At 41.9% G+C, this 18,713-nt stretch overlaps 1 protein-coding gene and 1 long non-coding RNA gene across 9 annotated transcripts in view; one reads left to right on the forward strand and one right to left on the reverse strand.

Annotated features, from left to right (window-relative positions):
• The first annotated feature begins 2 nt into the window (after positions 1–2).
• On the forward strand, positions 3–4,081 carry LOC128411061 (uncharacterized). Its single transcript, XR_008329681.1, has 2 exons — positions 3–110; positions 3,586–4,081. It is a non-coding gene; the product is annotated as an uncharacterized LOC128411061 (long non-coding RNA).
• A 297-nt stretch (positions 4,082–4,378) lies between these two features.
• EXD1 (exonuclease 3'-5' domain containing 1) overlaps positions 4,379–18,713 on the reverse strand; it is a 36,929-nt gene continuing 22,594 nt past the window's right edge. For all 8 annotated transcript variants that reach the window (XM_053382996.1, XM_053383013.1, XM_053382978.1 and 5 more), the window contains exons 3-12: positions 18,214–18,282; positions 15,553–15,610; positions 14,446–14,576; positions 13,524–13,591; positions 11,947–12,033; positions 10,676–10,780; positions 10,463–10,543; positions 9,237–9,380; positions 6,690–6,881; positions 4,379–5,272 (exon numbers count right to left, since the gene is read on the reverse strand). In XM_053382996.1, coding sequence (XP_053238971.1) covers positions 4,598–5,272; positions 6,690–6,881; positions 9,237–9,380; positions 10,463–10,543; positions 10,676–10,780; positions 11,947–12,033; positions 13,524–13,591; positions 14,446–14,576; positions 15,553–15,610; positions 18,214–18,282 — 1,610 coding nt within the window. In that variant the 3' untranslated portion in view covers positions 4,379–4,597. The remainder of the gene's footprint in view (positions 5,273–6,689; positions 6,882–9,236; positions 9,381–10,462; positions 10,544–10,675; positions 10,781–11,946; positions 12,034–13,523; positions 13,592–14,445; positions 14,577–15,552; positions 15,611–18,213; positions 18,283–18,713) is intronic.

Consider the following 18,713-nt stretch of genomic DNA (forward strand, 5'->3'; position numbering starts at 1 on the left):
TTCGTTCATCGTTCGACTGGTTGAGTCTGGCGGTGACGGAAATTACCGAACGCTTTCGGCCGAAGAGACTGCCGTGAGTTAGCAATTATCGCGCGAGGCGCCAGCTAAAGGTTCGCGAGGATAAGATTCCAACGGGAGCTCCTTGGAAGTGACGTAGCGTTTGGCTAACCTTGCTCCTGTGTTTAGGGGTGGGGCTGTGCAGACCTTGGTAGGCCTGCGATCAACTGAGAGCCTTCCTTTTGATTGAAAGTATTTTCACAGGCAGTAATCGAATTCTCTCTGTTCGCGGTTTCTCCAGCATGCTTTTGCCACGGCTGATTTGTATTAAAGCCCGGAAGACGGCACATAAATCTCTTACAGTGAATGAAATAAGATTGAGAACTGGATCCCTTTAATCAAAGGCCCCATGCATTAATTTGATAGTACCTGGTATCAATTTCTCTTTCAATTCACCTCCCCATCCCCCGCACATTTCTTGTCTTACCACTTGAGTATTAAACGGTTTGCCACTGTGGAAAATAACAGCTATTTTTGTAACTGCCTTGCAAGGAAAATGGTGACAGCTCTAAAGTGCTGCAGTGTATTTTGTTCTTGCAATGTATTTGTTTTGGTAAAAGGATATAAATTATATGTAACACTGTATGTGTGCATGTACATATATCTGACCAGGACTTTCGTACTTATATCTCTAAAACCTAAGGACGCATTTTAGACAAAATTTAAGTTTTTCCGCGCTGCATTTTTACAACTGGAAAGGCAGACACCAACTTGAAAGGGGAGATTAACCTCATCCATAGATCGGACTATTCCTAGTTGTGATGACTATAAACTGCTTCTGAATACCAGGTACCAGAGAATAGCTGGTTACGTTGAGAGACTGGTCAAAGGTCACAGTAAGTTTTATGGCTGAGGGGTGATTTTAACGCAGGTCCTAGTCCATGTAATATCCCTGCACTTTATTCAGCGTTCTGGGGGAAAAGATGTAGAAATGAATACACTGAGCCAGGGGCATAATCTTTTCTCATAGGTCTGGAAAGTTATGGAATCCTTTTCTTTCCTTGTTAACAGTCCTGTGTGACACCTTTTAAGTCTAACCAGGCTGCAATCCTGTTCATACTTACCAGGGAGTGATCCACATGGAATTCAGTGGGGCCTAGTTGTGAGTAATCTAGTATTCGTTGCATGAATCCACCCCTTCTGAGCCATAATAAGACACTTAGGTGCCAGGAATTAATACAATTGCAGAGTTCAAGTGGCCACAGAACTTTTCCCCCCAGAAGAAGTGTTTGGGAGAGCAGGAAACCCTTCTTCAAACTAGGCTATTTTTTCCATTTAGTTAGATGCTATCTATAGAACAGCAATTCCTAAAGTGTCCACAGTATAATGGAGGGGAAAGAACTTGGCCACACAGCTTTGACTTCTAAATCACCCCACTAAGTCTAGTGGACACCAGCCACCCATGAATGGGAGAAGCCTTTGCTCTCAATAGTGGAGAAATAGACCAGTAAGTATGTAGAAAAATAGGATGGTAGGCTAAATAGACCTTTGGTCTGATTCAGCAGGGCTCCTTTTAAGTTGTTATTCTACTTATATCTGAGGAATTGTATTTTCAGGCAGCTAAAGGGGTAATCTAGGCCGCAGTGTCCAAATCCATTGGGCGGGGGGCGGGACTTAGTATAGTGGTACCTCGGGTTACATATGCTTCAGGTTACATACGCTTCAGGTTACAGACTCCGCTAACCCAGAAATATTACATCGGGTTAAGAACTTTGCTTCAGGATGAGAACAGAAATTATGCAGCGGCAGCAGGGGGCCACATTAGCTAAAGTGGTGCTTCAGGTTAAGAACAGTTTCAGGTTAAGAAGAGACCTCCAGAACGAATTAAATTCTTAACCTGAGATACCACTGTATATATAACTTAACAAGAACGTCCAGCAAATTAGAATAAAAAATGTTGAGGAAAGCTGCGAAACATTAATTCTGCAGTGCATGAAAGTGAATGGGGTGGTGCTAAGTTGGTTGCCTATTCCTCAAGGCCTGTATACAGTGCAGGGGCCGCCTGTTTGAAGGATGATTGCTGGATTCCATTTTGAAGCTCTAAAAGATGTTGCTCTGTGCAGATACAGGACCTATATACAGTGGTGCCTCGCAAGACGAAATTAATTCGTTCCGCAAATTTTTTCTTCTTGCGAGTTTTTCGTCTTGCGAAGCACGGTTTCCCATAGGAATGCATTGAAAATCAATCAATGTGTTCCTATGGAAACCGCCTTCAGACCAGGTCCGGGGACAGTCTGTCCCCCGACCTCTTCTGAAGGCTGGGGGGGGGGGACAAGGGCTTTTCTTCCCACCGCCAGCCTTCAGAAGGCTGTTCTGAAGGCTGGTGGTGGGAAGAAAAGCCCTTCTCCCCACCTCCCACCCCGCAAGCTCCGGGGACAGGAGGGCTTTCCTCCCGACCGCCAGCATTTTAAAAGCCCCCAGGACAGCGGAGACTTCTCCGCTGTCCCGGGGAGATTTTAAAATGCTGGCGGGCGGCAGCGAACCCTTCGCTGCCGACCCCCAGCATTTTAAAAGCCCCCGGGACAGCGGAGACTTCTCCGCTGTCCCGGGGCGATCTTAAAATGCTGGCGGGTGGCAGCGAAGCCTTTGCTGCCGACCCCCAGCATTTTAAAAGCCCCCGGGACAGCGGAGGTCTTCTGAAGGCCGGCGGTGGGCGAAAGTCTTTGCTCCCCCCCGCCTGCCTTCAAAAGCCGTCCGGGATAGCGGAGAAACGCGCTGCGCTTCTCCGCTATCCCGGGAAGGCAGGCGGGGGGGAGCAAAGACTTTTGCCCCCCACCAGCCTTCAGAAGATGTCCAGGACCTCTTCTGAAGGCCGGCGGTGGGCGAAAGTCTTTGCTCCCGACGGCCAGCATTTTAAAAGCGGTCCGGGATAGCGGGAAAGCGCAGCGCGCTTCCCTGCTATCCCGGACCGCTTTTAAAATGCTGGCGGTGGGGAGCAAAGCCTTTTGGCCCCCGCCGGCCTTCCTGGACCTCTTCTGAAGGCCGGAGGGGGGCGAAAGGCTTTGCTCCCCACCGCCAGCATTTAAAAGAGGTCCCCGGAGATTTCCCTATGGGCTTTCTTCTTGCGAAGCAAGCCCATAGGGAAATTCGTCTTGCGGAACGACTCAAAAACGGAAAACTCTTTCGTCTTGCGAGTTTTTCGTTTTGCGAGGCGCGTTCGTTTTGCGAGGCTTTCGTTTTGCGAGGCACCACTGTACGTGAATGCAAAAAGACCACAAAGAAGAAACATGACTTTTATTTTAGAGAAAAACATTCCAACTGCCTTGTGAAGAGTTTTCTTGGGAAAACCATCTACCAAAAAACCCAGCATATTAGGTTTATATCTGAAATGTACACACTTGCATTTTAAGAAACATCTGTTCAAATTCCAACAAACAATATACAGCTTTGCCCTTCTATTTTGAAAATGAACAACTCATACCTATTTTCAAATAAGCATGCTTAGGATCCTGTCTTTGCAGTTCTGCTGCTGTAATGCTGCCCAACTAAAGGCCTTTTACCATGTAATTGTTTTCCCCACAAAAAAAGCAAGCCAGGACAGATCGTGATGAGTGCTCACTGGAAGGACAGATCGTGAAGCTGAGACTCCAATACTTTGGCCACCTCATGAGAAGAGAAGACTCCCTGGAAAAGACCCTGATGTTGGGAAAGATGGAGGGCACAACGAGAAGGGGACGACAGAGGACGAGATGGTTGGATAGTGTTCTCGAAGCTACCAGCATGAGTTTGACTGAACTGCGGGAAGCAGTGGAAGACAGGAGTACCTGGCGTGCTCTGGTCCATGGAGTCACGAAGAGTCAGACACGACTAAACGACTGAACAACAACAACAACAACAACCTTTTGAAACCTAGAACACAGTTATTCAGTACTGCATCACATGTCCAACTGATAATTGAACTTCGGAGTAAACATGGTTAGGATTGAGCTGCTTAAAAATGTTTGCTGTTCCCTTTGTAGACTATGTTGTACAAATAATGCTATTATTTATGGGTACTTGGTGCAATAAATAACTTTATATATTGCTCCAGGGAGAATTTTGCGATCCAGAATGGAAAACCTGTTCCAAAGATATTACTGCAAATACTGTATTGTGGAGCAGTGGGGAACAGCTAACAATTCTGCAGATGATTTGTGTTTCTATGTTGTTGGGTGTGTGTTTTTGAAATCATTATGAAAGGGTTGGGGCATGAAGTTAACAATACAGGAAGCACATACATGAACTTTAGGTTTAGTTGTATAAGTGGAACATTCAAATAGAATGAAAATCAATGGTTCTTTGGAATAATCTGGAAAAAATACTGGACTCAAGACTACAGTGGTAGAATTAACACCAGTAACATCAATTGTGTTTATAGGAGCGGGAAACTGCCATACAACATGAAGGGTATTGTGTCCAGCCACCTCCAGAATTTGCTCCATTAATGGAAGTCTTCCAATAAAGAATTTGAAAAGGAAACAATTTCTGCTCCTTGCTTCCAGGGCTTGGGGCTGGCAGCTGACAGTTGAAATTTGAAGGCAAGACAAAGTGAACCGCCAAATCACTTCCCCCCATTCTTCTGTTTTGTGGGAACCTGGAGACAGTAATCACAAGTTGTTTGAGAAGAGGGATTTCTACTCATGGCAGCATTAGACAGGGTTTGGCTAGATTGCTTTACAGCTTGAAATGGGATCCTAGAATTGTTTGCTTTTGGAGGTGAAAGGGCAGAAACAGCAGATTTGTTGTCTTCATTCTTGCCTTCTGTCAACAATTCCTTTATTTCCTCTTCTAAAGTCAAATCTACCTTTGTTTGCGGTTTGAACACTGGAGATGGTTTTCTTCCTTTCACCTCAGATGCTCCCAGTACTGATTTACAGCAAACGGGACGTCTTGCTTCTGCTTCAGATTCAACGTTACTCGCACCAACTGTTGCCCATTGATTATTACAATGATTTGCCTGCCGGTCTTCTTTTTCAGAGTTGTCCTGATCATCTTGACCCAAGAGGTGGAGAGGACTGGTATTCTTAGGGGATACTGCCCTACTAGAAAGAATTAAGCCAGTACTATCTCTCTGGTTTTCTTTCGCCTTTGCTACCCTTCTTCCCGTAGTTTCTAATTGCTTTCTGATGAGGAGACCTTCCTCATTCAGCTGGAAGTTCTGCATTGCCCTCTTTCTTCGTTCCTTGTAAAAATCTGCCAGTTGTCTAAGCTCTTGTGGTAGCTCCATACAGGATATCTAATTAAAAATCACATGCATGTAGATCAGAACTGTAGTATACTTTTTATTACTGCTTCAAGAATAGTTAAATCTACAGATGGAGCTAAAATACTGAAAGGCTCAATACATTCTACTCCAGCTGTGTTAGATCCTTGCCAATGAGGGGCCTGAAAATCCCCACCCTGAAGCAACCCATTTAAATGGCTATCTGCTGCCTAACACTGGCAGGCACTTACTGATGCCTCTGTTGTGATAAATCCCTACCATCACCAATGATGTGCCTCTCAGCTGACACAAACACTGCATCCTCCTAACCCCAACACTGTTGGATGTGTGTGTGTGTGTTAGCATTTCACTCTTATTTTTGCAAGTAATATTTACTCTTGCATGGTACCCACTGTGATAAAGGGAACTGGATCCCCTGACGTTGGGAGGGGAACCAGCTCAACTTTTTCAAGGCTCACTCCCCTCTGGGCAGGGTGTGGGTGTGTGTTGGCTCTTTGTGGTCACATTCCTCAGGTAAGTCCTTTAAATACCCATTTTCCATATGAAGAGGACTGGCAGGAGATATAATACAATCAAACGCAATACTAAGGATCTGGTATTGAAAGAGGTGTGCCTGGGTGATAAGAGCATTGGCTTTGCATGCAAAAAGTCACATCTTCAATTCCTGGCATCTCCAGGTAAGGCTAGAAAAGATTCCTGCTTGAAAGCCTGGAAAACCACTGCCAGTCAGTGTAGACAACACTGAAGTTATTTGACTGGGTTTAGATTGCTCTTTCCACTGAGGCTAGGCAGACACCAATGATGGGTGGTTTCACTAGCATCAACTAAACCAGGGGTCGGAAACCTAAGGCCCATGGGCCACAAGCGGCCCATGGGGGGTCGTTTAACCGGCTCATGGCGCCCCCGCCACCTGCCTGGGGACTCCTGCCACCCGCTCAGTCAGCTCCCGTGCACCGTGCTAAACCGGCGCTGAGCAGAGTGGGGACCACCTTCCACAACGCTGGCTGGCTTCCCATTGGCTGGCTCCTGCAGCCAATGGGAAGCTGCGCATACCTGCGTGCCAGAAGGTGCGTCAGAAATAGTGTTTGCGCATGCGTGCATGCACACACTCTGGCCCACCACGGCGTCTGTGGGACCATGAACCAGCCCAAGCCACACAAAAATTGCCAACCCCTGAACTAAACACTCTTCACTCAGGCTTTCTCTGACTAGTGCTGGTTCCTGTTGCATTTAGTTATGATGGAGTTACGAACAATTCCAATTAATTTTTTGTGATTTATAATGTGAATTGCTTTGGAATCTCCTGGAAAATGAAAGCAGAACAGGATTCAGACAAACAAGTATCAAACCTCAGTAATGTGCAGTTCTGAAATCTAAAAACAAGACTGGCAGCAATAAGGAAATTGAAAGTTATTGAAGTTTCACTTACCTCTGTGCTCCCCAGCGGATCTGCAGATCCTTCCCGAAAGGCATTTAGATATCCATCCACCCAAGTTGTTAAGTCAGACATGATTTCATCGAGTAGCAACATGCGGAGAGGGAGGAGGTATGCTGCCTCCAGAGCTAACACTTTCAGCAATGCAGGTGGAAGGGGTCGCACAAACCATATCTCGGGGTTTTCCTACATACCCCAAATGTAAAATGAAAAAATAATAATACTAACACTTCCCAAACTGGAGTTCAAAATGCAATTGCTGGTGTAGCTTATTGGCTTAGACTTTCTCAGGGGTGCCCAAACTTTTTTCAAAGAGGGCCAGATTTGATGAAGTGAATCCGGGCCAACCAGAGTTGTGGAGCTTTTTTTAGGATTTTACCCCAGGAGATAAACTGCTGCAAGGGCCAGATTAAGCCAACTGGCGGGCCAGATTAAGCCCCCAATACGGACTTTGGACATCCATGACTGTGCATCAGGAAGCACTGGGCTGAATTTTGCCTCTCCTATAAACTCACCACGTGACTTTAGGTTAGCAATTTACTCTCAGCTGCAGCCCTCCATCTCCTGTATGAGAATACCGGCCTACTTTACAGAATTACCAAGACAGTATTGAGGATTGGTCATATATACTATATAAATGCTAAGTATTATAACCACGCTAAACAAACATGACTCATATTAGCAGTATCAGATTTTTTAAAAAAACAACAACTATGCAAGTTTACTCAGATGTAATCGCTAATGAATTCAGTAAGACAAACTCCCAGGTAAGAACACACAAATACCTAGTATTCTGCACCCAACAGAATTTTGCATCTTTCATACCAAGCCTCTATTAGCCATTTGTGAACTTTGGTTTCTTGTTTCCCGTTGCTTCTATCCTTTACCTGTTTACTCTTTCTATAATATTCCCTTCTTAGACCTTCATCTTCCTTCCACTCCTGATATTTCCCTAGGCTTTCCCTGTACCCCTTTTCCTCCCAAGAACATGTTTATAGAGAATTACTTCCTTCTGGACTCCTTGATAACACCTTTGCATTCCAAGTGTTTTCAGAACCATCTCCTGCCCTATGTAGAAAAATGGGCTTTTATTCCTCCTAAAAACAGAGATCTTAAGTTGCTTAAACCCACTGACTACTCCAAGTATGACTTAGTTGGATAGTATGCACAGATCACAATACTGACCCTTGGGAACCCCACTTCTCACATCTCTCCATTATGAGAACGATCAATTTATTTGTATTCTCTGCTTCCTGTCATTTAACCAGCTAGTGCATGGGTAGGCAACTAAGGCCCAAGGGCCGGATCCGGATCGCCTTCTAAATTCGGCCCTCGGATGGTCCGGGAATCAGCGTGTTTTACATGAGTAGAATGTATTCTTTTATTTAAAACGCATCTCTGGGTTATTTGTGGGGCATAGGAAATCATTCATTAATTTTTTTCAGAATATACTCTGCCCCCCCCCCCCAGGTCTGAGGGACAGTGGACAGGCCACCTGCTGAAAACGTTTGCTGACCCCTGAGCTAGTGGGTCCATAAGAGAACTCTTAATCCATGGCTTTTAAGTTTGCTGAGCAGAAAGATTTATCTTTGAAGAAACCGTGTTAATTCTACTTAAGCAAGAGTCTTATACAGTTGTTACTTTTTTCTTTAGGAATGCTTTCCACCAATTTACCTGGAAAAGATGTTAAGCTATATGGCATGTAATTTCCCATATTCCTTTTTATAGCAGATATATTGTTGGCCATTTTCCAGGCCTCTAGTACTGATATTGGGGGCAAGTTACTTTTTCTTTTTATAAGAACAACTATTTCACATTTGCGTTATTTTAAGAACTCACCAGTGAATACCCCCTGGACCCAGTGATTCTATGAAGTTACAAGAAAGGAGACTCCAACTAAACATCAATAACTTTCTTACAGTAAGAGCTGGAATGGACTCCCTCGGAAAGTGGACTTTCCTTCCTTGGAGGTTTTTAAGCAGAGGTTGGATGGCCATTTGTCAGGTATTCTTTAGTTGAGATTCCTGGACTGTAGGGGGTGGACTAGATGACCCTGAGAGACCCTTCCAACTCTACGATTTTATGATTCTACTATTCTACTGTTTGCAGTACCTTGTCCTGTGCCAGCAACCAAACTACAGTGGTACCTCGGGTTACATACGCTTCAGGTTACATACGCTTCAGGTTACAGACTCTGCTAACCCAGAAATCGTGCTTCAGGTTAAGAACTTTGCTTCAGGATAAGAACAGAAATCGTGTTCCGGTGGCGCAGCAGCAGCAGGAGGAGGCCCCATTAGCTAAAGTGGTGCTTCAGGTTAAGAACAGTTTCAGGTTAAGAACAGACCTCCGGAACAAATGAAGTACTTAACCTGAGGTACCACTGTAATGAACAAATACGGAGTATACCCTCTCTTTGACAAGGTTTGCATAATTGCCATAAAAGTAGCTTCTAAAGGACCGTAACCATAGCTAATAACATATATTCTGGCTACACCAGAACAGATTTTCCAGAAAAGGATGGGATGGCTCCATCCCACTTACCTCAATCACACGCTGCCTTTGTTCCATGAAGGAGATGCATCTGTAGGGCATCCCCAAGTATCGCATTAAGCAGTCTTGTAGAGAGCTGACACGGTGAGGAAGAAAGCCACCTGTTTCCACTGAGAACTGCAAGACATCAGCAACCTATGAAAGGAAGCCGAGGGATCAATATGTCATGCCCACACTTTACTGGCTAACAGCATGCTAACTACAGAACATCAACTGCCTACACCCTTATATTCAAGATCGGTCACTGAGATTTTCTCTAGGAGGGTTGTTGGCGAGGTTCATCTGGCAGGAACAAGAACCCGAGCCTTTAATGTCATTGGCCCAGTCCTGTGGAATGCTCTGCAAATGAAGATTCAGCAGGGGTCTTTTGTTTCAACCTTTAAATGCCTGCAGAAAACTTTTCTTTGCTGTCAGGCTTATGCAGGCAACTAAGAAAGCATCTTTCCATAATAGCTAACGGATTGCTGATTTTTTTTTACATGTTTTTATTACATATATTATTGTAAACCACTTTGATATTTCTTATGATATAGCAGTATATAATTAATCAAGCAGACTTCAGATATCAAATTCAGTTTTTTTCTAGATTCTGTGAAATATTGTACACATGAAATTGAAGACAAACATCCTTGAAGTAAGATATTTCTTGATGATGATGATGATGATGATGATGAAGAAGAAGAGTTTGGATTTGATATCCCACTTTATCACTACCCTAAGGAGTCTCAAAGCAGCTAACAATCTCCTTTTCCCTTCCTCCCCCACAACAAACACTCTGTGAGGTGAGTGGGGCTGAGAGACTTCAAAGAAGTGTGACTGGCCCAAGGTCACCCACCAGCTGCATGTGAAGGAGCGGGGAATCGAACCCGTGACTCTTCTGTCCCAACCACTTATTTCTTTACCATGTTTACTCAGAAATAAGTCCTACTGAATTTAATGGGGCTTACTTCTAGGTAAGTGGGGTTAAGATTGCAGCTATACTTACTTGTTTTTGAAAAGATGACAATTTACACCATAAAACAATAAAATGTTTTATCATATTCTCAGAGGAGAATAAAATGGGGGGGGGGAGAAGAAGCACATATGCCAACTTTAGCTCTTTGGAGGAAAGGCGAGATATAAAATGTAATAACAAATAATGAAAACAAACAAGAAATACGCAGCCCTGAGAAGTGTGTTGAAAAATCTAGTTAGAGAACAAGTAACTAACAAGCTACCTGTGTATCAAAGACATTGGAGAGCATAACTCCATACTGGTGAGAAAGACAATCTGAAAGCCACCGGCAGTCATGGATAACCTAAAGAAAATAAGGAAGAGGTACTGTAGTAGTTGGTGAGATACAAATAATATATAAATAAATGCATGTTTATGTTACTTCACATTTTCACTACATAGGTTCTCAGATGCCCTGTGCTAGACAAATACTTACTTTCAAAATATTCTGATCTTCTAGTATCATTTGGAGTCCGTTCTTGAAGACTCGAGCTCCCAGAAGGAAAACGTCAAACAAGAAAACCTTGCTCTTTGTTGCAATCTATAATAAATATATAGGACAGAAACAAACATTATATGTATCTGTTTTACTTAAATATTATCAATAAAATATTTTCATAATATGAATCTTATTGTCCTAACAGAATCACACACACACCAACACACATACACATCTGAGACAAAAGAGAAAACAAATAGAAGACATATGATCTGCTCTGAGTGAAGGCAAGAACATAACTGGCGCTTCAAGGGAAGAAAGCCAAAATACTTCCTTCCAGAATGCATTCCTGCCTTCAAGCAGTAGGGGAAGCAAATCTACTTAGAGGGTTTGTTCTTCTGAACCACTTAGAACAGGGTTCAGCAAACTTTTTCAGCAGGGGGCTGGTCCACTGTCCCTCAGACCTTGTGGGGGGCCAGACTATATTCTGAAAAAAAATTAATGAACAAATTCCTATGCCCCACAAATAACCCAGAGATGCATTTTAAATAAAAGGGCACATTCCACTCATGTAAAAACACGCTGATTCCTGAACTGTCGCAGGCCGGATTTAGAAGGTGATTGGGCCGGATCTGGCCCCCGAGCCTTAGTTTGCCTACCCATGGCTTAGAAGGTCCCAAAGGACTCTCTAGATGGCCCCAGAAATATATTTGTGTATGTTAACAAAGGGGGGTCCGGCACGCTTCCTCTGGGCGGCTCTGATTTTCCCCCAGGGACCTCCGACTCCAGCAGCACGTAAATACAGCGGAACAGAAGCAGGGTCGCTGTGTGTGCGTAATAACTCAGGCTGAACGCAGGCTGTCTCCTTATCTTAGTTTTAAGACTTTATTCCCTTAGCAAAACACAACAGTTATAAATCTCCTGGTGACAGAGCACACATCTTAGCTGCTCTTTCGCAACGGAGCAAAACACACACTGACTGAGACACAGAAAACACTCCCCTCAGTATTCTAAACCACGCCTCAGAATGTGAGACGTCACTCAGAACTTCTTAACCCTGTGAGTTCTGAGCCTCTCTCCACACTACATAACAACACAATAAAGAAAAAGGGGAGTTATACTGAAGACCCCAGATATAGCATATTCTTTGTTCCTCTTAGGTATCTCTTAGTTATAAGAAGACCACTGATTAAGAAACACAAAATCAAAAGTTTCAGCCCAAAGGTTCCAAATAGCAATGTTAAGTGCTTATAAAATATCCTTCTTACCTGCAACCAAGAGAGTTTTCCATGGCGACACAAATTGACACCCTCTGCTGCTACACTACAAACATTCTGCTTTTTGATGTGCACCATCTAGTGAGAAGGGGAGAAACTACTAGGTAAAGGAGAGTGAAGAAGACAGGTCAGAAAACATGATGCCTCATTTGTGACAAACATAAAATTCACACTCAGCATACATCGGAGGTAGTGAGAAACAAGGGATAATCAGCAAAGTGTAAAGATAAAAATAACCCAGTGTTTCCATTCCTTGAGCATTACTAACGTTTATTCAGACAGTGCCATTAAATACGAAGTTTTAGGTGTAAGACATTCTACAGCCTAACAAAAGTTTCCCACCTAGATGGTGTTTACTATGTTATTTTCTCATGTAACAATATACCCTTTGTACTGTGGTTACCCCAAGGTGGTATGTTAAGATGCTGTTCTTTCATCTATGGGCAAATTATACAATTAAAATAATCCACTAAAAATTATTAAACTCAATTTAGAATTGGTAATAAAATTTTAGATTTTTGACACCACACACACACACACACACACACTCCTGCAAGAGCCGCCAACAACAAGCCTGAACAAGTGATTAAGAGTTGTATTTTTTATTTATGGCCAGATTTTCCAACAGTTTATACTGATGTATTCAAGCACCTCACATTCTAAGTGCCAACCAACATGGTCATTCAAGGCATATATCAGAACACTGTAGCCATACCATTGACCAGGACAAGTTACAGGAAGCCTGTTGCAATAATTTCAATGGCTACTGGTGAAATTTCCAGGCATTAATTCAGTGTTGGTTATAACACACAAAGTCCAACACAACTTTGGGTCTGATTATCAGAAATACTGCATTCCATCATATGAGCCTGCCTTTGTTTCAAGATTCTCAGGAGAGGCTCCCTGTTTTCCTCTCAACATCTGAGGCATGTAGGAGATCAAGATAGGAGAGAAATTCTGGAACTCCTTGTCAGAGAAGAATCTCTGAGCCCCTTCTTGGATTACCTTCTTCTGGCCAGACAGGCAAAGATGCTTTGATTCAAGCACAATCTGACTTTCTCATAGAATCATAGAGTTGGAAGTGACCTTGAGAATCATCTAGTCCAACCCCCTGAAATGCATGAATATGCAGCTGTCCCTTATGGGGATTGAACCTGCAACCTTGGCATGATCAGCACCGTGTTCTAACAAACTGAGCTAATCACTGTAAATATTGCAATTTGTTCAACTGGTTGTGTTCTTATTGATTTATGTTTTACATACCTCTTTTCTGATTTGATTATTATTTTGGATTTTACTGTTGCTCACTGCTGTATCATTTAGTGGAAAAATTGGAAACAAATTTAACAAATGATGAAATCTAAACATTCAGATTTATATTAGATTTATACCACTTGGTGATTGGTCAGAGTTTTCAATGAACCTTGGGAAAAGTTGTGTGGTGCTAGGTACTCCATTATAAATCTTTGGCCAAACTACAATTTCCCAGAACAGCGACAGACGGCAATCCCCCTAACCCCTAAAACAAAACAAACACCCTTAAGTAAAAGTAACAATATTATACTCACTGCAGAACCAAATTGCTTCTGAAATTGATCAACAACAACATATTCTATGTCCTCCCCTTTGTCTTGATCTGCAGTTAAAAAGATACCATACTAAACATTTTCTCTTGCCTATGCCCACAGTATATGTTCGTAAAATATGTATTCAAAAATACACTATGCTTTCTCCTTTACAAAAAAGGTAAGCTGTGATGAGACATGAAACAATACTTAGAAAACAGATAAAATAAATTGATTAACTCAGCAACCCTTTCTTCAAAACATTTGGTTAGAATGCTTGTTAACAGCAAGTTACACATAAATCTCTTAAAAAGCAGGTTGTTTCTGGATCCTCTTTTGTCAAGACACAACTGTAATTAAAAGGCCTTTTTTTCTTACTGCTCCATGACATGAATAGAATGATATAAAGTGATACAATTTCCAAATTAAGCATTTGAAGGCTAGGAAATAAAAGCTAAGGCTTTCTGTATTACAGCGACCATATTATTTTACATTCCATATAATTTCCAGTTGAATCTAGAGTCCTAGGAATTCTCTTCCACCCAAGCAATTACAGCACTAACCACAAATACTCCATTTTGCCCATTATCTTACCCACAGCTGTAAATAAACTACTGAACTGGATTTCTGGGCTGAATTGCTTGCTGAACACACTCAAGGGCTGATTAACCATGGCTTAGGCTATGTTAATGGTTGAAAAAGTGCCTGGGCAAGCAGACAGGAGATGGGTAGAGGTATGCCTGGAAGAGGGCATTTTCTGTTGTTATAGTTGAAAATTGTTTTTACTGCTGTAATCTGCCCTGGGACCTTACAGTGAAGTGTGGGAAGAATATAAATAAACAAATAGAGCCCCAAGTTGATGGCATAAAAATTAAGGGATATATGACTTGCTGCTTGGATATTGGACTGAATTTCTGGTAGCTACCTGAAAAGTTGTACCTGAAGTTACCCAGGTTGAGCTGATGAGTGTCCTGAGAAAGTGAATCAGGATTCTGTGTGTTCTGGTTCCGTGGTTCTTCTTTGTCCACTGGAGACACTTCGGTAGATGGAGCTTCCCTGTGCAACACATCATTAAGGGTGCCCTGATCAATTGTCATGATCAACTACGGTAAAATTGTGGACAGAATACATCTTACATTTTAACTAATGTAAACATAAAAACTCTTGGCATTTTATTCTACACGCAGCAAGGACTTCCTAGGCAAACATTCACATCTTGCAAAAGAACTGGCAGTTGTTAAAGCTCTTGGTTAATTTAAATTGATTTAGGCAATGGGGCTTCAGCATGGGCAAAGCCAGGATTTGTGTTAGTGGGTGGCAATGCACCCACCTGTCATCATCCTCTATCTGGCTCTGTCTAGCAAATTTGGAATGAAATGTCTCAACAACAGTCGTTATAAATTACTTTGTTTTGAAAAGTGCTCAGAAAAATCTGTCAAATTCTACTTTTAGTTAATAATTGTTATTTATGTACTTGATGGGGGGGGCAACTGCCTACACCCATGGGCTTCAGGTCAGGAGGTTATTCTGGGTTACCCTAGAAGTAAGGAAGGGAAGTTCATCAGCAGAAGAATAGTAGAATCCAAGCAAGCAAAATTAGAGGTAAGATCTCAATCCTAACTGGAATTGCTTGCTTGTAGTGGTTTCCAGAAGTAACGTTTGTTTACCTCTGAATGGAGATTCCCTGAAATTTAGCTCAAGTTTTTTTCAAATTACATGACATAGGACCATGCAACTCCTCACCATGCTCCCAACACAAAATATTATTTCAGTTGTGGAGGAAGGGTAATAATGAGAAGCTGGACTCAGAAACAGAGGTTATTTTAAATTAAGAACTACAGAGGCAATGTGCAAAGTTCACTGGCTATCCAGTAAAAGGTTATGGGACAATAGATTACAGCCATCTTGCAAGTAGTAGGCTTCTGGACTGCTTTAGTTTGCTGAATCAGTATACATATAAGGTTTTCCACCTAACTTATCCTAATATCCAAGTTCACCAGTGATCCTTGATGATAAAACTCTTCATACGTACCTGGTAGGAGTTGTCTTTTCTTCTGCAGCATGTTGTTCCGAGTCATCAATTAATTCCACTGAAACATGAATATACAGCTCCAATTACAGATTTTGCCTTCAATGAGGAACTACACAATACCTAGAAAGTTGAAGATAGGCCAAAAATTCTACTGGCAAATGAAGAATGCAATCATGACTCCCAAGAAGAAAGGAAGCTACCAAGATTGGAATGTGCTGGAAAAGAGGCACTCATTCTACAGAACAATATACATAGCATGACTCTTAAGAGGGTTAAATTAAATGCAAACATGTCATGGAAATAGGATAGAAGTTACACTGGCCTATTCTACAGAATCTCTCCAAAAACCACTTTGTCTCTATTGAGAAAAGCAGCTAGTATTACACTACTATTATGCTCTCCACAACAGGCTGCCTATTCAGGATCTGAAAACAAGGTCCTTGAGAAGGTAGAATGGGAAGTGCACAAGGATTTGAGAATGAAACAGGGAAGGGGCTGGGGGAGAGAAAGGAAACAGGGCTCACTGAATTGAGAAAGGCTGCAGAATATGCAGCCCCTAAGACTCTGCTGGGCAGCCCATTCATTTAATACAACCCTACATATGTTTTCCTCCTATACCCCAAATTTGGTTTTAATCTTACCAATGAAGGGCAAATTTGAAAATTACAGGTAGGTAGCTGTGTTGGTCTGCCATAGTCGAAACAAGATAAAAAAATTCCTTCCAGTAGCACCTTAGAGACCAACTAAGTTTGTTATTGGTATGAGCTTTCGTGTGCATGCACACAAAAGCTCATACCAATAACAAACTTAGTTGGACTCTAAGGTGCTACTGGAAAGTTTGAAAATGTAATGAAGGCTTTCTAGTATGTCCCTAAATGACAATTGCAACTTCCATGCATACATTTTAGATTTTGGTAGAATTAGCAATAGTTAGAATTAATGAAGGTTTGACTAAAGTGTGCCAAACATGGGAATTCCTAGACTTGGCCTATGCTAAGAGGGCAGAATCATTCCCATGACAAAAGGCGAGACATTCAGCAGCAGACAAGGGCGGGAAAGGTTGCAAGGGTAACGGGTGTGTGATGCCTCCACAGGAATAAAAGTATCCTTTTAAAACAGAGGATTTGAGGTAAGGCTTAAAAGGTGTACATTTCAAAGAGAGCAGGGCAAAAGCTTCTGAGAATGTTCTACAGGTTTACAATATGACCTTCAAATGCTTTCATATCAACCCTTCCTCCATTTAGTTTTCAGAGCTTTTACTAAATGCTGTTTTTGAGCTTTGCCTGTAATAATTCTATCAATATCTGTGTAGGGTAAGTCATTATTATTATAACCATATTGCAAACAGAAGACTTACTACAGTATTTTTTGCTCCATAAGACTCACTTTTTCCCTCCTAAAAAGGGGAAATGTGTGTGCGTCTTATGGAGCGAATGCAGGCTGCGCGGCTATCCCAGAAGCCAGAACAGCAAGAGGGATTGCTGCTTTCACTGCGCAGTGATCCCTCTTGCTGTTCTGGCTTCTGAGATTCAGAATTCCCCCCCCCTTGTTTTCCTCCTCCAAAAACTAGGTGCGTCTTGTGGTCTGGTGCGTCTTATAGAGCGAAAAATACGGTATATAATCCAGTTTACTCAAAAGTAAATCCCATTCTGTTCAAGGGGGCTTACTCCAAGGAGAGAGGTTTGCAGCCTAAGATTGAGAGGAGTTTGGAACAGGCAAGCTCTAGCTGTTTCCTAATTTACAACTTAATACCTTAGCACCAACCAATTCATTGCTACAGAGGAGGGTCTGCTGGAACCAACAAGGAAGAGTTTTTCCACTTGCTTTCCCCACTCTGCCTGCAGGGGGTATTGTTTTTGCTGCTGTTTGGATGCTTTGTATTTTATTGTTTCAGTGTTTATTAACATGATATGTTTGTTTGCCCTATTAATAGTACTGTGACTTTTTGTTTAAACTGTGTTGTGTTTTGTAAGTGTTAATGCATTATCTTGAAATGTTGTTATATTTTATTCTGTATGTTATGAGCTGCTGTTCTACCATAGCAAAGAGACATACAAATATACTGATGGTGATGATTCTAATTATAGTGATCGCAAACATGAAATATCCATTATTTAATGCTTAAATCATCCCACTATCTACTGTACTGCCATCAAAGCTTCAGATCATATGTGAGCATGTATTGGCTTTAAGGATATGCAAAGACAATATTGATGTACACTTGACTTCTAGCTTTTCATGGAACATGCATTTTTGTAAAATGTTGGAATTAACTTGTGTGATGTGTTGAAATGTGACCAACAGATCTTTATTACAGCTTTTCCAGAGCATTTTATGAATCCTGTGGTATTACTCACTGTAATAAAATTGCACATATATTTGTCAGTTTCACTGAACTGGGTGTAGGCACATGGGCATAGTCAAGGGGGAGGAGATCAAGTAAAACAATAGAAATACTTAACTAACTGACCAAGCACATTGATTTTGCCCTTCCCACAAAAGTCCTGCCCCTCCCCCCCAACAAAAATCCTGGCTATGCTCATGCATAGGCATCCTTGAGTAGGGAACCTCATTTGAAAAGGGGTGGGACGAAAAGAACTCTCAGATGGCATTAAACCCATCAAAGAATTTCTGAGTATAACTAAATATATATATTCTCACCATTGACAATTTCATGGCCAAAGAACATCTTTACTCCTGGTACAGATCTGCCACTTTCCAAGTTCTTAACTGAAGTAAACAAAATACAGCAAGGTAAGTGTCATGCCCTTTAACCATAGCAAAAAGGATTTAGGAAAGTTTTTAATATTTGATATTTTATTCTGTTTTTAATCTTTTGGGAGCCACCCAGAGTGGCTGGGGAAACCCAGTCGGATGGGAGGAGTATAAATAATAAATAATTATAATTATTATTAAGAATCAAGATATAAAACATCACTGGCGAACATAGCAGAGTGGAATTCTGTGAAAAATATCCAACCGTCAAGCTTTCTTGTAACCTTTGAACACTCTGCTCACTGTATAGTTTGCTTCTTCATAATTAAGTGGGCACCATACTTTTAGTATAGCTAATGTACAGTACATTGAGGATTTTTTAAATTGTGTGCATCAATCCTATTTTCTTAAGGTGCTTTGTAGCACCATACGGAGCTAATCTGTTT

The sequence above is a fragment of the Podarcis raffonei genome, chromosome 1 (assembly GCF_027172205.1).
Source record: "Podarcis raffonei isolate rPodRaf1 chromosome 1, rPodRaf1.pri, whole genome shotgun sequence".
In the NCBI taxonomy this organism is placed as follows: domain Eukaryota; kingdom Metazoa; phylum Chordata; class Lepidosauria; order Squamata; family Lacertidae; genus Podarcis; species Podarcis raffonei.